General features: G+C 36.6%; 3 protein-coding genes across 4 annotated transcripts in view; all 3 read right to left on the reverse strand.

Moving 5' to 3' along the window:
• Window positions 1-11,714, reverse strand: part of zgc:162239 — a 14,267-nt gene extending 2,553 nt beyond the window's left edge. Inside the window, 9 exon segments of one of the 2 annotated variants that reach the window (NM_001082815.1) lie at window positions 844-945; window positions 1,447-1,564; window positions 1,674-1,808; window positions 4,018-4,141; window positions 4,277-4,363; window positions 7,042-7,126; window positions 7,246-7,473; window positions 7,569-7,573; window positions 10,947-11,166. In NM_001082815.1, the coding sequence (NP_001076284.1) occupies window positions 844-945; window positions 1,447-1,564; window positions 1,674-1,808; window positions 4,018-4,141; window positions 4,277-4,363; window positions 7,042-7,126; window positions 7,246-7,473; window positions 7,569-7,573; window positions 10,947-10,959 (897 nt within the window). In that variant the 5' untranslated portion in view covers window positions 10,960-11,166. 2 annotated transcript variants of the gene reach the window in all.
• pcyt1bb (phosphate cytidylyltransferase 1B, choline b) overlaps window positions 1-16,421 on the reverse strand; it is a 658,357-nt gene that overhangs the window by 184,617 nt on the left and 457,319 nt on the right. The gene's annotated exons all lie outside the window — the stretch shown is intronic.
• Window positions 12,052-16,421, reverse strand: part of limk1b (LIM domain kinase 1b) — a 29,959-nt gene continuing 25,589 nt past the window's right edge. The window contains exons 11-15 of the mRNA XM_087301928.1: window positions 16,271-16,336; window positions 16,030-16,189; window positions 15,901-15,956; window positions 15,665-15,822; window positions 12,052-12,823 (exon numbers count right to left, since the gene is read on the reverse strand). Of these exons, the coding sequence (XP_087158054.1) occupies window positions 12,643-12,823; window positions 15,665-15,822; window positions 15,901-15,956; window positions 16,030-16,189; window positions 16,271-16,336 (621 nt within the window). The 3' untranslated portion in view covers window positions 12,052-12,642. The remainder of the gene's footprint in view (window positions 12,824-15,664; window positions 15,823-15,900; window positions 15,957-16,029; window positions 16,190-16,270; window positions 16,337-16,421) is intronic.

The raw sequence follows: 16,421 nt of genomic DNA on the forward strand, positions 1-16,421 counted from the left end.
AGACAGGCTCATCCAGTTCATCAAACTACGTTTTTAAAAATCGAAAACAGAATAAAACAGTCTCCTCAAAAAGCAATTACAAGTATATTCTTTAAAAGAATTGTACTCGTATATAACATAATATCCATGAAATAATACACTCCATAAAGGAATAATTCACCCTAAAATGAAAATTTGCTGTTAATTTTTCAGGTCATCCAAAAAAATAAATAAAAAAAGAATCAAAGATTATTCCTTGGATTTACTAAGGCTTACAAAATTAAGTGGTTGTAAACTATTTATGTGGGCTGAATTTACACAAGCAAATTAATTTGAACATTGCTAAATTTAATTGTTTAAATTCAACCCATATACATTGTTTGCAACAATTTTTTCAGAAATATTTTTTCAGTGTTGGTGACTAACAAAATTCATTCATTCATTAGTTTTCCTTCGGCTTAGTCTCTGATTTATCAGAGGTCGTGACAGCGCAATTAATCCCTAATTATTTCAGCATATGTTTAACAGTAGATGCCCTTCCAGACCAAACCCAGTACTGGGAAACGTTAGTAAAATATTCTAAGTAAAACTTTTTTCTTTAACGTTCTGCTGAAGAAGAAAAATACTCATTCATCTTAGATAGCCTGAGGGTAAGTAACAAAATTTTACATTTTGGGTGAAGGGGATCCCTTTTAAAGAAGTTTACACCTCAGTATTTCATAAATTGCTACCAGAGAATCAAAAACACATTTATACATACTTTATTATAGCTGAAATTTAAAGATCCTAAAATTCTGTGAAGAAATCTGTGACTTGTTTCTAAACGAAAATAATCATGTGTAAATTGTGAGCAGTAGTCCTGACCTTTAGCTCTAAATCCTGCTGTCTGTGGAGATGATTATCATCCGGGTCACACTCTGGGACCTGAAAGATCTTGATTTTGTGTTTGTGTATCTCACTTAAAATCTGTAGAAATGCATGCAATACATTAGTTCAGATGACAGATTGGTGATTGTGGATCAAAGTGGTCACTAACAAGCTAATCTGGTAAAAAAATAGTGCTTGAAGAGTCACTAAAATACAGTATTTAAACCTCATTGTCAATTTTTTGAGTAAAAAAAGAACTACGCCATTCACCAGGCTGCATACGGGCCTGTTATACCAGCCTGATCTCACGAGAAAACGTAAGTATTTTACGTTTTGCCAGTTTAGTGGCTAATTCGTACGAATTCGTACGAGTTCAGTCGTGGGAAATGGTACGATTTTAAAAAGGAGGCGTGGCACCTAACCCCACCCCTAACCCCAACCGTCATTGGGGGATGAGCAAATCGTACTAAATTGTACGAATTAGATCGTACGAATTCATACGAATTAGCCACTAAATGAAAAAGTTACGAATTGCCGCGAGATTGTGTTGGTTACACTGTACCTGCTCTTTCTCAGCTTCTCAGTTAAGCTCATTCTCACCTTGGCTTTCATGTTGCGGGTCTCTTTCTGAGTGAGACTGTCTGCTTTGGCCAACACAGGCACAATGTTGACCTTCTGCTCCAGAGCCTTCATAAACTTCACATCAATTGGTCTGAGACTGAGAAAGCACAAAGGAAATTGGTTAATGTAGCCTACTGTAAGCTTCTTTTTCATGGTCACTAAAATCATGGAATAGTCATAAAGGGAAAACACTGGTGAGATCTTACCCATGACCGTGAGGAGAGATGAAGTAGAGACAGCAGTGAACTCGGTTGTCCCTGATGTTCTGCCGGTTCACCCCGACCTCATCTTTGTAGTACTTCACCATCTGCTGGTTTACATAACGAAGTGCCGCCTTCCAGCTTTAAGCAAAACCATGTGCAAATAAGTTTTATTTCACAATATTTCAAGTCAAAATATATAAAGAACTGCTTACTCATTTATAAATACAGAAATAATGTATTTTGTTACTGGTAACATTTACGCAACTTTATGCTAAATGCTACAATGTGTTGTTTTTTAGACATGTTTATATTTATTTTTGCAAAATACCAAACTTCAGAGGAGTTAAGAAATCAATATGATGTAATAACCCTGACTTTCAATCGCAAAAAAAAAGAACATTTTCAAAACAAATATTAACACTTTACTCGACCCATATCTAATAAATGCAGTAAATGATATAAATTATAGCTGTTAAATCACTGGGCACTACTTTGCTGGCATCTGTTTTTACATTGTCCCAGCTGTATAAAGGTGATGAAAGGGGAGCTTAACAAATCAGAAAACACAATGCAATGGTCCAGAAGACCAGTCAGAGAAGGATTGTAGATAGCCACACCTCCATTTAAAAACAATATATATATATATATATATATATATATATATATATATATATATATATATATATATATATATATATATATATATGTTTTAGCTCGTCTAATCTGAAACGGAATGTTAGCAACAATTAATGATGTGAACAAGGGAAGGGAAGTTCACAAGTGTCTAAAAGACTGGAACGCAGCCTATAAATATATACAGTTGGAATCAGAATTATTAGCCCCCCTGTTTATTTTTTCCCCAGTTTCTGTTTAATGGAGAGAAGATTTTTTTTCAACACATTTCTAAACATAATAGTTTTAATAACTCATTTCTAGTAACTGATTTATTTTATCTTTGCCATAACGACAGTAAATAATATTTTACTAGATATTTTTCAAGACATTTCTATACAGCTTAAAGTGACATTTAAAGGCTTAACTAGGTTAATTAGGTTAAATATGTAGGTAAGGGGAATTAGGCAAGTTATTGTATAATGATGGTTTATTCTGTACACTATCGCAAATATATATATATATATAGCTTAAAGGGGCTAATAATTTTGACCTTAAAATGATTTTTTTTTAAAAATTAAAAGCTTTTATTCTAGCCGAAATAAAACAAATAGCACTTTCTCCAAAATATTATCATACATACTGAAAATTTCCTGAATCTGTTAAACATGATTTGGGAAATATTTAAAAAGGAAAAAAAATCAAAGGGGGCTAATAATTCTAACTTCAACTGAGTGAATATATATATATATATATATATATATATATATATATATATATATATATATATATATATATATATATATATATATATATATATATATATTTGAATTATTTGTAGCTCAACCACAAGGTTCCCACAGATTATGGGATTTCTGGAATATTATGGAATTTTAAATGGTCTATTCCAGACATTGAAATAAAGAATTTCATATTTTTGTACAAAACCAGTGTTTTCCCTTTATGACTATTCCATGATTTTAGTGACCATGAAAAGGGAGCTTACAGTAGGCTACATTAACCAATTTCCTTTGTGCTTTCTCAGTCTCAGACCAATTGATGTGAAGTTTATGAAGGCTCTGGAGCAGAAAGTCAACATTGTGTCTGTGTTGGCCAGAGCTTGAAGGTAAACAAATGACTTATCATAATAATTTTATCGATAACTTTTTTACACAGTTGGCATTAAGAAGAAACATAGAAATGTTATCTGACTAACATCTAGCAGCTTAACGTGTCTGGAAAAATATTTAAAGACTCATTTTCATCAACAGCGCTGATGTGAATGTGTCTGAGAGTTCTGATTAGCTAAAGTAGCCATCTCACATCAGCGCGTTCTAGACATGAACGCGCTCTTTCTGGGAATCTTCCCTCTGTGTTCACACAGTGCAGCATTCCGGCAAATTACCAGTAATGTTACAACTTCTCTTACTGGAAAATTGCCCAAACTAATTTACAGTTTTTTTCAAAAAGGGCCTGTTCACACACAGTTTGCCTGTAATTTTCCGGAAAGGTCTGTATGAGTGAAACGGGCTAATGTAAACACAACAATGGACATGACACCTAAGTGAGCATACAATTTCATACATATCCTAAATGAACTTTTTAAACTCATGAATTAGGGTTAGCTAATATGCTGAATTGGAACACCATTTTAACATATTACTGAAGAATTTGTCTCCTAGCAAGACATACATATAACAACCAAATAGTAAGCAGTTTCCACTTAAATAAGTACCTTTCACGGTTATCAAGAGCATCACCAAAACCAGGAGTGTCGATAACAGTGAGTCTTAGATTTACACCCTCTTCAACAATATCTACGGTGCTCTTCGTTATCGATACAGTCCGAGCTATTTTTTCTGTAACATAGAAATAGATACAGTTCACAACAGATCTCTGCATGATTCTTGAACACTTTTCTTTAACCAGTTCAGCATTGCTTTTTATAATACAAAGATAAATACAAATGTTTTTTTTTTATTTTTATAATGTACCTGAAGCCACAGGTATGTGTCTGTCCATATAGAGGTTTGTGAGGAAAAGGGTGTCAACAAGAGTAGACTTGCCTAAGCCAGACTCACCTAAAAACACAAATGATTGATTAGAATATTAACCTTTTGATGTGTTCAATCACACCGGTGTGGCTACCATTCCTGCAGTGAAGCATGGTGGTGGCAGCATCTAAAATTGAGACTAAAATTGAACTCTTTGAAGTGAATGCCAGGCGTTACGTTTGGAGAAAACCAGGCACCGCTCATCACCAGGGTAATACCATCCCTACAGTGAAGCATGGTGGTGGCAGAATCATGCTGTGGGGATGTTTTTCAGCAGCAGGAACTGGAAGACTGGTCAGGATAGAGGGAAAGATGAACGCAGCAATGTACAGAGACATCCTAAATGAAAACCTGCTCCAGAGTGCTCTTGACCTCAGACTGGGGCGACGGTTCATCTTACAGCAGGACAATGATCCAAAGCACACTGCCAAAATATCAATGGAGTGGCTTCACAACAGCTAAAATCCTACTGAACATCTCTGAAGAGATCTGAAAATGGCTGTACACCGTCGCTTCCCATCCAACCTGATAGAGCTTGACAGGTACTGCAATGAGGAATCGGCAAAAATTCCCAACGACAGGTGTGCCAAGCTTGTGGCATCATATTCTAAAAGACTTGAGGTTGTAATTGCTGCCAAATGTGCATCAACAAAGTATTGAGCAAATGTGTTGAAAACTCTTCTCTCCGTTAAACAGAAAATAGAGGGAAAAAATAAACAGGGGCACTAACAATTCAGGGGGCTAATAATTCTGACTTAAACTGTATATGTGCTTTTTCTGTTTTTTTTTTATTTTTATTAATTTGCAACATTTTCAAAAAATCTTTTTTCACATTGTCATTATAGGGTATTGTGTGTAGAATTTTCAGGAAATAAATTAATTTAAGGCGACGCAGTGTCGCAGTAGGTACTGCTGTCGCCTCACAGCAAGAAGGTGGCTGGTTCGAGCCTCGGCTGGGTCAGTTGGCATTTCTGTATGGAGTTTGTATGTTCTTCCCGCGTCTGTGTGGGTCTTCTCTGGGCACTCCGGTTTCACCCACAGTCCAAAGACTTGCCTATAGGTGAATTGGGTAGGCTAAATTGTCCTTAGTGTATGTGTGTGAATGAGTGTGTATGGATGTTTCCCAGAGATGGGTTGCAGCTGGAAGGGCATCCGCTGCGTAAAACATATGCTGGATAAGTTGGCGGTTCATTCCGCTGTGGTGATCCCAGATTAATAAAGGGACTAAGCCGAAAAGAGAATGAATGAATGAATGAATGAATTTAATCCAGTTTGGAATAAGGTTGTAACATTAAAAATTAGATAAAATGAAGCACTATAAATACTTTCCGGATGCACTGTACATTTAAATACACTTTCAAAAAGAGTAGCAAATAACAATATACACAGCTATGACATAAATTAAGATACCACTTGAAAACATAAAAAATGTCTGAAAACACAGCACCTTTTTTATTTTATGCCAAAAAAAAACATCAATATTTTACAAAAAAAAAAAAAAGTGTTTTTTATTCAAACTCATTATGGTAAATGCAAATAACTTCAAATTTCCAAGTGATCTCTTCATTTTTTGGGCCCTATCATACACCCGGCGCAGTGTGGCGCAGGGCGCGGCGCAATAGTCTTTTGGTAGTTTAAGCTTGGCGCAAGAGTCGTTTTGAGGCGTTGTGCTACGCTGTTTAAATAGCAAATGCATTAGCGCTCATTTGTGCGCTCATAGGCGTTCTGGTCTAAAAAGGAAGGCGTTCTGAGGCGGACCACTGGCGCGTTGCTATTTTGAGAAACTATAATAGATTTTTCATTAGACCAAAACTAACCCGGTCTAAACTCCGGCGCAGAGTTGCGCCTCGCTTACACACTGCTTAATACACACAAGAGAGCAATAGGCATATATCTTTACATATGAAACAATTTAAATATTAAGGATATATATAGGATATAATAAGAATAGATATAGAATATAAATATAAAGGATTAAAATATAACAAAACATTATTTTCTAGCCTACATAAATATGAAAAATCACTGCTTTTATGTCTTCTTCATCTCGTGAGGCTTTTTCAGTTCATTCATAACAATTTGCTTTTGTATAATGTTATTATTATTACCAGTATTATTTATTATATCCATATTTATATTTGTTTTATTAAAAATAAGCTTACAATTGTCCACCTGTCAGGTTTTAGACCATATGGGTCACAGCATGTGTTTTAGGATATAACTCAATATTTGTGTTATAAACAAAATTAATTATTTATAGACTAATTGATGTCTGTGCGTAAAGGTTTCCCTATCCAAGAGCGAAAGTGAAAGTAGATCATTTATCTCTCATTCTCACGCAGTAGATGCTCTGTTTAACAGTTTTCTGTTAAAAAAAAACTGTTTGCTTGTGAAATGCTCATTTTTTCCACTTTGCGTCCTATAAATAACGAATGCGCTCTTGGCGCGACGCAGCTGGCTCTTAAAGGGAATGGGAGATGAAACTCTAATTGGTTTATTCTCAAAACACAACTATAACTCATTAAGAAAATAAACTCAACCCTTTTAGACCATGCGCCACCGCCAAGGCAGATTTCCCGTCCTTAAATTAGCAAAAACGCGCCCTGACACGCCCTGAAAGCGTTTGCGCCCTGCGTTTTGCGCTCTGCGCATGGACCGTCAAAATAGAGCCCTTAGTCTGTAACTGTATGCAGTATGTTTCTTACCGACAACCATCAGATTGAAGACAAATCCTCTTTTCACTGCTTTATATTTGACTTGGTTTGGCAGTGTCACAATGCCAACACATTCCTGGAAGGAAAACACTTGTCTTTTAATCCAGTTCATCACGTCATCTGTCTTTTTAATGTATACATTATTATCACAATTGAACTATTTTAATTCTATCTATTGAAGATCCACATGTGTACCTCTGAGTCGTCATACGAGTCGAAGTGACCCCAATGGCTTTGGCCTCTGACAGGTAACCCGTGGTCATCAACAGGATGAGTCTTGTGTTCAGCAAGAGGTGAAGATGAGCAGAGAGCCTCCGAGGGGAAGATGTTTTTGTCTTTGTCCTCTGCCTGAGTGGATTCAAGAGAAGTGTCTACATCCCTGAGGAAACTCTCCATTCCAGAGTCAGGCAGACCTATGGAAAACTATAAAGGAACGGGACTGAACGTGAGAACAGACAGCTTGTGTATAGTGAATGTATACTTATTATCATATGTGTGAGAAATTCTGAATAACCTACCTCCTCTGCTAGGGCAGATATTCATGGACAGGTGATGCGGCAAGGAAAACAGATCATAGACATTAATTGTAAATATTTTATAGTGTTAACAAAGCAGTAAGTTACTGTAAAATTAATCAGTGATGCGCAGCTTTTAAAAAAAAGATACAAATAGTTCCATATAGGACAAACGTGATGTCAAAAATCATAATTACGGTCGTCAATGTTCTACATCGGTTTCCATTCATTACTTTTGTGCACACATTAAATCACTTTTAAAAATTAACATAATTACCAATTATTAATTGAAATTAATTGCTTTTCTTTCTTTTTTTGTTGTTGTTGTATATACTTAAAACACACTGATATCAAAATACAGTGCATCAAGGAAGTATTCATAGCACTTCACTTCTTCCACATTTTTTTATGTTACAGCCTTATTCCAAAATAGATTAAACTAATTTATTTCCTCAAAACTCTACACACAATATCCCATAATGACACTGTGAAAATAGTTTTTGAAATTGTCGCAAATTTATTAAAAATAAAAACCCTGAAAAATCAGATGTACATCAGTATTCTCAGCCTTTGCCGTGAAGCTCTAAATTGAGCTCAGGTACATTCTGTTTCCACTGATCATTCCTGAGATGTTTCAGCAGCTTCATTGGAGTTTAGCTGTGGTAAATTCAATTGATTGGACATGATTTGAAAAGGCATACACCTGTCTATAAAAGGTCCCAAGGTTGATAGTAGGGCTGCTCGATTTTGGGAAAAATCATAATCACGATTATTTTGGTCATAATTGTAATCACGATTATTCCAAACGATTATTAGTTTTATTAATAATATATTTAGATTATTAGTCAAAATTATTAGCACTCCTGAGAATTTTTAAAAAATAAATATTTCCCAAATGATGTTTAACAGAGCAAGGAATTTTAACAGTATTTCCTCTAATATTTTTCTTCTGGAGAAAGGCTGATTTGTTTTGTTTTGGCTAGAATAAAAGCAAATTTAAATATTTTGAAACCTCTTTTAAGGTCAATATTATTAGCCCCTTTAGGCATTATATATTTTTAATTGTCTGCAGAAGAAACTACTGTTATATAATAACTTGCCTATTACCCTAATTAAGCTTTTGAATTACCCTTTGAATTTGAATGTTTGTATTTAAAAAAAAATATATCTACTAAAATATTATGTGCTGTCATTAGCCCCTTTCACACAGTGATACCGGTAAATATCTGGAAAATTTCCGGAACGACTTTTCCGGTATATTCAAAAAAGCGCTGTTCACACAGGCGAGGACGTTACGGAAATTTTCCGGAAAAGAGCATTCACACATCTATTCCAAAATACCGGTAAATTCGGACATCATTCACCACAAATGAGCTTTAAACGGCTGCGCTTGTATTTGTAAACATTTGACTAAATTACAAACTCTGTGGATGATCAATATTGTGAACAACTTTCGCAGGATCACTTTCTCATGTCGAGATGTTCATAATATGTGCGTGTGCAGGCGCTCACAGGCTGTTTCACAGGCACACGCAAAGCTTGAAGGTAAACAAACAACGGCTTATCATAAGCATCTCATCGATGATTATTTACACAGTTGGCATTAAGAAGAACATATAAACGTGATCTGACTACTTTCTAGAAGCTAAATGTGTCTGGAAAAATATTCAAAAGCTTTTATTCTCACAAACCGCGCGGACGTAAATGCGTCTGACTGTTGTGATTGGCTAAAGCAGAAGTCTCACGTCAGCACGTTCTAGACGTGCACGCGCTTATTACGGGAATCTTCCTTCTGCATTCACACAACGCAGCATTCCGGCAAATTGCCGGTTATGTTACAACTTCTCTTTCCGGAAAATAGCCAGAACGAATTTACCGGTATTTTCAAAAAGGACCTGTTCACACATACAACGGAAAATTGCCGATAATTTTCCGGAAAGGTCTGTATGTGTGAAAGGGGCTATTATAGCAAAGATAAAATTAATCAGTTATTAGAAATGAATGATTAAAACTATTATGTTCAGAAATCTTCTTTCCATTAAACAGAAATTGGGGGGGAAAGGTTGCTAATATTCAGGAGGGCTAATAATTCTGACTTCAACTGCATATATTATTTTCCTCACTGCAAAGGAAAGAGAAATAAATACAATAAAATAAAAATATGAAACAAACTTCACATCTTCACCAAAAAAAATAGCTACAAAAGTCTTCAGTCAAGAGCAAAATTATTAGCCCCTTTAATCCATATATTTTTTCGATAGTCTACAGAACAAACCATCGTTAAACAATAACTTGCCTAATTACCCTAACCTGCCTAGTTAACCTAATTAACCTAGTTAAGCCTTTAAATGTCACTTTAAGCTGTATAGAAGTGTCCTGAAAAATATCTAGTAAAATATTATGTACTGTCATCATGGCAAAAATAAAATAAATCAGTTAGTAGAAATGAGTTATTAAAACTATTATGTTTTGAAATGTTTTAAAAAATAGTCTCTGTTAAACAGAAATTGGGGAAAAAATAAACAGGAGGGCTAATAATTCTGACTTCAACTGTACATAAAATTGATTCATTAGTTTATTATTACCTTTTAAGTTTAATATCATTAATCTGTAAATATAGTGGGTGTTTAATAGATGCTTTTTAAATATTAAAGATAATCACCGGAGACTTTGGCACACAAGCTGATTGTAAATGTAAATGGACTCTCTGCCAGCAGGAGGCGCTTCTGCAGCGTCAGAAATAGAGGTTTTCCCGGTAACGGCTAATATATAATCAGAGCAGCTCTGAAAAGAAATTATTTAAACGGCCATTAAAATTACTTTTGTATTAAAACACCCTAAAGACTTTTAGGGTCAGACCATTTCAATGTGGTCATGTCATTGGCCCATGACATTCCTACTTGTTATCAAACTATTTCATAACTGGAGGCAATTCAATCATAACTTAATGTTAAAACAGCTATCATAACATTATTTATCAATATCTGGCTCTTTTAAACAGGAAATACGTTGGGATCATTGTTTTTGTTTACATCCCTCAAAATGGTCGGGCCACCACAAAATATTCAATGTACCGTTAACGTTAATTATGTCTGACTTAAGTTAGTCCAACCCTGATGAACCTTTAAACGGATGTGCCTTTTTACCAACGTTACATTTGTTCCTATTTTCCTATATCCGATACCTATACCTAAATTAGTAACTTTGTTTCAAACAATAGATAAGGTCACATCGTGATATCCGAATGTTGTTTGGATATTTTCATTTAACGTTAGAACAAACATTTGTTGATTTGATAATAACGTGAAAGCATCTTTACAATGCGGATAGATTTCAGTAATAATAATAATTCTGGACAATTTTAGGTAAAAATGTACTCACTGTGCTCTTCCATTATTGCTCATCAACAGCTGAAAATCCTAATTTTGCTTAAACATAAATAAAGCGAACTCCCGTCAATAAGCCAATTAATCCATTCAACTTTAACGTTATAACGTAAGTACAGCTCAGAAAAACTGACAATATGCTATCGACTTTTTGTCCAGGGTAAATTTGTAGTGGATTTAAGACTGTTAATTTCCGAAGTGAAACGAGGATTTGGTGATTCGGTGACTGAATAAAACCGTTAAACTGCCGAATAATCAAAAGACAACATGACGTTTATTTGCGCCGTCAGATGGCGCTTTCTCCAGTTTCACAGATTGTGTCATGTGTAAATGGTTCATACATGTATTAAACATAATACTGATAAAGAAAAAAAAACGAACGTCTAATAGTACTTACCAATAAAATATAATTAAAACGTAACAGATACTCTTAATTGTTGTTAATATACATTTTTATAAACTCCTTTGTTGCTTATAAATTTATAATACTTTCCTCAAGATCAATCTGTAGCATCTTTGTTTCTGAGATCACTAATCAGATTGTTTAACAAATAGCTTGTAAAATGTGCTTTGCCCCTAAAATGTGACCCAGGACCAGTCATAAGCATACTTTTAATTGAGATATAATCTGATTAAATATGCTTTTAATTGATGTGTCTTTTTTAGGATCAGGATAATCCTATTTGAAAAATATCGAAAAATTAGAAAATCGCCTAAAAAATGGTCTCAATTAAGTTGTTGGCAATACATGTTGATATAGAGTAAGACATTTGCCAAAAACAACTTTATCTTTATTAAATATAATGATTTATGGCAGAAAATGAAAAAAATTATATATATATATATATATATATATATATATATATATATATATATATATATATATATATATATATATATATATATATATAATTTTGACTCACTATTCCCAAATATAAATACATGCAAAATGAGGTTTTGTGGTCCATGGTCACAAATGTAATCGGGACATTTTTTAACTGTGCAAATGTTTTTTTTGCATTACAAAACAAAACATTATTTAAAATATGTTCTGTAATGCATTATAAAAGATACCACAAACAATATTTTCAAGCAAAAGATTTCATAAAAATAAGTGTATATTCTCATCCAAAATGAGACAAAAAGCTAAATTGGCTCAGAACAGTGAATTTGCTAAGAAAAGTGTAATAACAATCATACTTTTTTTTTATGAGAGACCCTGTAAATCAGTGGTGTCCAAACTCGGTCCTGTAGGGCCGGTGTCCGAGAGGGGTCTGGCTGCAGACCTGGTGCAGTGCAATCTGGGCTGCATCCAATGCTTTTTAATGGGCTCACCGAACCCCACCCCAAACCCTACTCGTCACAGTGACGTCACCAGCTCCATTTGAGTGCATTGTGTCTGACACTGCATCGCTGAGTGATGCAGTCTCAGCCTGCATCATAAAGGCTGCATCCAGATACTATTGCAGTGTCCTGCATTTTTTAGTTCCGATCCCAATTAAACACACCTGAACCAGCTAATCAAGCTCTTTCTAGGTATACTAGACTTCCAGGCAGGTGTGTTGGAGGAAGTTGGAGCTAAACTATGCAGGACACCGGCCCTCCAGGACCGAGTTTGGACACCCCTGCTGTAAATAATATTATGAGAATTTAAACATTATGAAAATGTCCGTATGGCCATATATGTAGCCTCAGCTTCTGCCAAAGGCTGAGCTCTCCATGGGTTTGGAAGAAATTCCATAAGGTCTTGGCTGGCTGTGGTTCTCCCAAAAGGATTGTCGGACCTTAAGCAGTTCTGACATCAGAGGAAGTCCCATCTCCAAGTGCATCATCACATTCTCCAGCCACTCCTCTAATTTGGCAAAAACAGGACTGTAGAAATGAAAAGAAGGACATATTTCAGCAAATGAGGTGATACGGAATTACATATCCACACACATGTCTGGTTCTTGAATCTGACTGGCTGATAGCCATGCAATATTCTGCAATAACAGCATTTATACAGCCTCCTTCCTCTTCTGTATTACTCCGCCCACATACAGCGACAAGCAGAGGACACTCTACATTTTAAGAAATATTGCAGCTATTGAGCAACATAATGTACTTTTGAGGCTTTTCTAGTATATGATAATGTAGTTGTTTAGATTGCCACTATGCAGTTTAAATATATGGGCAGTGCGTGTTTTAAAATATTTTTATTTTCTGAGACAGCGTGTCGGCGGCCATTAGACTGCCATACTGATAAGACGGTTGATGTTGTCTATCCACAAGATGGCAGCAGGACTGCATAATAAGCCCTTAGAAGATTATAACAGCCTAATATCTAACTACAGCTGATGAAATTATTATTAAACTGGTAGGCTGCGATGTTAAGCAATGATTAATTCTATACAGAGATTATCTGTCCCAGCATGACCTCACATTTTGTCATCCTAATGTGGAAACATCTTCAAATACTCAAATACAAAATTCAGCAGAAACTCAAGGCTTTGGTAGGCACTGTGTGTGTGCTGCGCTGGTTTAACTCTTCAACAAAGGACTGGTTAGTTATACGCAGCCGTGATCCTGCAGTCTCATAGAGGGGCCGGGGAGCAGCAGCTCATTTTAATGAACAACAAAACACCAAAACACATTTTTTGAGCTGTTGACAGTAGTATATGTGTCCCACACTGCTAAAAACACTTTTAGGACACCTATATTTCACTAAAAAGTGTAAATTGGTTGTTTTTGCGTTATTTTAAGCAAATTCCTACTTCCGGTTTGAAACGAATTTTTGAAGCTGCGTCACGGTCATGACATAATAGCGTGTATTCCAGCGTGCAGACTGGACGTCTGTGCCAGAGTGTGTCTTATTACGTCCCAGAGTGTGTTGCATTAATGCATGAGTAAGGCTTGGTTCAAACCAATCAGCGCGCTCTATTGTGCAACTTCATTAATATTCATTACTGTCACAGTGTTTAGACGGCAGAGACGCCATGTTGTGTTGGCAAAACAAGCGTGAAGTGTTGCTTTTATAGTTTGCTGCAGTTAAGTTTTGTTTTCATTTTCTCTCTGTGAGAGCTCAGACTCACGTGTGGATTAACAGTATACGCGACGCTCGACAACAATAACTTACGTGTCTAAGGAGGCACATTGTTTACCTGAGAGCTGTTCTCATCTGCAAACGCTGAGATCCAGATTCGCTTGTAGTCTCCTCTTAATAAAGACGTGGCTCTAGTTGCTGGTGATTGTCCTGTCTCTACAGATTTGGTAAGTGAGCGACCAGTGCTCTTTGTTTATTCAGTTTGTTCATATCGAACTATTGCACCGAGTGTAAACATGTTAGCACCACAACCAAACTTTAACCTCGTGTAGGATTTTCACCGCATTTTGTGACCGGAATAACACACGCGGCTTTCTGACGCTACCTGCAGAGTTTTTTTTCTCTCATTCGCCGTGCGGTATCAAACATTGCATGAAAAATACACGCTTAGAGCAGTTCCTCGAATCAAATATCTTGTTTGTCGCGAGGGACATGAATGAATTCCCTGAATGAAAGAGCCAAACTGCAGTTAAAGTCCACCAATTAATAATTTGGCAAATAATTCGACTACAGATGTCCATGTAAACACAGTCACTTTGTCCCCTGTGTGTGTGTATTTTGACTCTGAAAGTCAGCGCGCCCAAATACACTCCCACACCAAGCCTCTTTTCTTCTTTCAACACTCCCCCCAATCAGAGCTGGACACGCCCACTTTTCTGACTTTTTCCAAAGTAGAGGTGTGAAAACACCCTGCTGAAACGAGGGGGTTTCATGGTCCTTTAACAATTAAAAGCGTACTCACATTAGGTACAGTCGCTTTGAACCGTGCCACAGCGTGATTGTCCCCCATCCCCTCTCCCCCTCGGCCTGCACTCACATTGCATTTTTACCTACCAGACCTGAGCACGCTTACATCATCGATGATGTGAGTGTTCAGTTTACCAGGAAGAGAAGCACTCTCGCTCAGCACAGTGGACACTGCTTTATTAGTCGTTTGGGATGCAGTGACATGCACTTTGCCGAACAGATCAGCCACTTTTGACGCTCATAAATTATCATTAAAGCGGACGTGAGATGCAGGGGTTTGCGTCTTTAATAATCTATGACGGTTTGCGTTTATTGAAAATTAAGAATGAATATATGAAACAGTCCCCTAAAAGTGCCATTGCGTCTTTAGGTTCAGGCCGACTTTGCACTCACACTACAAGCGTGCTGCGCCAAAGCCCAAGTGAACCGTGCTCTGGCACACCTCTTCCAACTGGGCCAGGGCCGGCCAACTAAACTGCGCCTGAGCCCGATTCAGACCACTCACACTTCTCGTGCCTGGGTCCTTTGGATAGCACAGTGTGAGAGCACTCAAAAGAGACATGTGGACTCACTGTAGACTGAGGTGTTTTTGACACGGGAAAAGGGTGTTTACCTACACCAGTGTTTCCCAACCCTGTTCCTGGAGACACACTTTATCTGAACCGTTCGTTTCAGGTTTTCAAGTCTCTTCTAATGTCCTGATAATTTGATTCAGATGTGCTTGAAGAGGTTGAAAATATGTACTGTTGTTGTGCCTTCAGGAAAACGATCCGAAAACTGATCTAAGCAATTTAACCAAAGTAAGTTACAGGGTTTTTACTTAAAAAGGCCATCCAATGTCACTTTTAAAGGTGAGGTTATGCAGATTTTTACGAGATGCTTACCGTTTTTCAGCTTCCAGTGCACAACACAGAACCGCAATGGGAAAGAAAGCAGCAGGACAATCTTTAGACCAACAGCGCTCCAGGAATTCTTTCACATTCAATCCGTATTCCTGCGTGCGAGGCAGGAAATCCGGATCGGCATATACTCTTCCAATTATCTGTCAAGAAAAATAAACATAAATGTTCATTTGGATTCAAATTAAAGTGTCGAGAAATGCATAAGGAACTAACTCTACCTCACAAAGCACGATCCCGAATGAGAAAATGTCAACACGTTCATCATAAATTTTACCTGCGAGTAAAAGCTCTCAATTAAAACAGTTATTCCAAATGTGTAAGCATTTTAGTGCGTTCATAGGGCTTACCATTAATCATTTCTGGTGCCATCCAATAGGGGTTTCCCACCACTGTGTACCGTTTCTTACGCCCAAGCTTGTTCAGTTTGGACATTTGTCCAGGAGAAGAGGTCTTTTCGTCCTTCACAAGTTGCGCCAAACCAAAGTCAGCAACTACCACAGTCTGATTCTGTGGGGAAACGCATTGCTGTTACTCTTCTCAAATGTGGAAACTTGTTTTACGTTTATGAGTACCGAGCCGTGTTCTGACCTCTCGGACAAAGCAGTTGTGTGAGTTCAGATCCCGATGGATGACGTTCATTGAATGTAGGTAAGCCTGTATTTTGCAAAGAGAATAAATTAACAAGTGCACTCTTTTAAATGGCAAAACAACTTTCATTTCTAACAAAAAACCTTGCCTC

Source organism: Danio rerio, chromosome 21 (assembly GCF_052040795.2).
Source record: "Danio rerio strain M-AB ecotype USA chromosome 21, GRCz13ab, whole genome shotgun sequence".
NCBI classification, from domain to species: domain Eukaryota; kingdom Metazoa; phylum Chordata; class Actinopteri; order Cypriniformes; family Danionidae; genus Danio; species Danio rerio.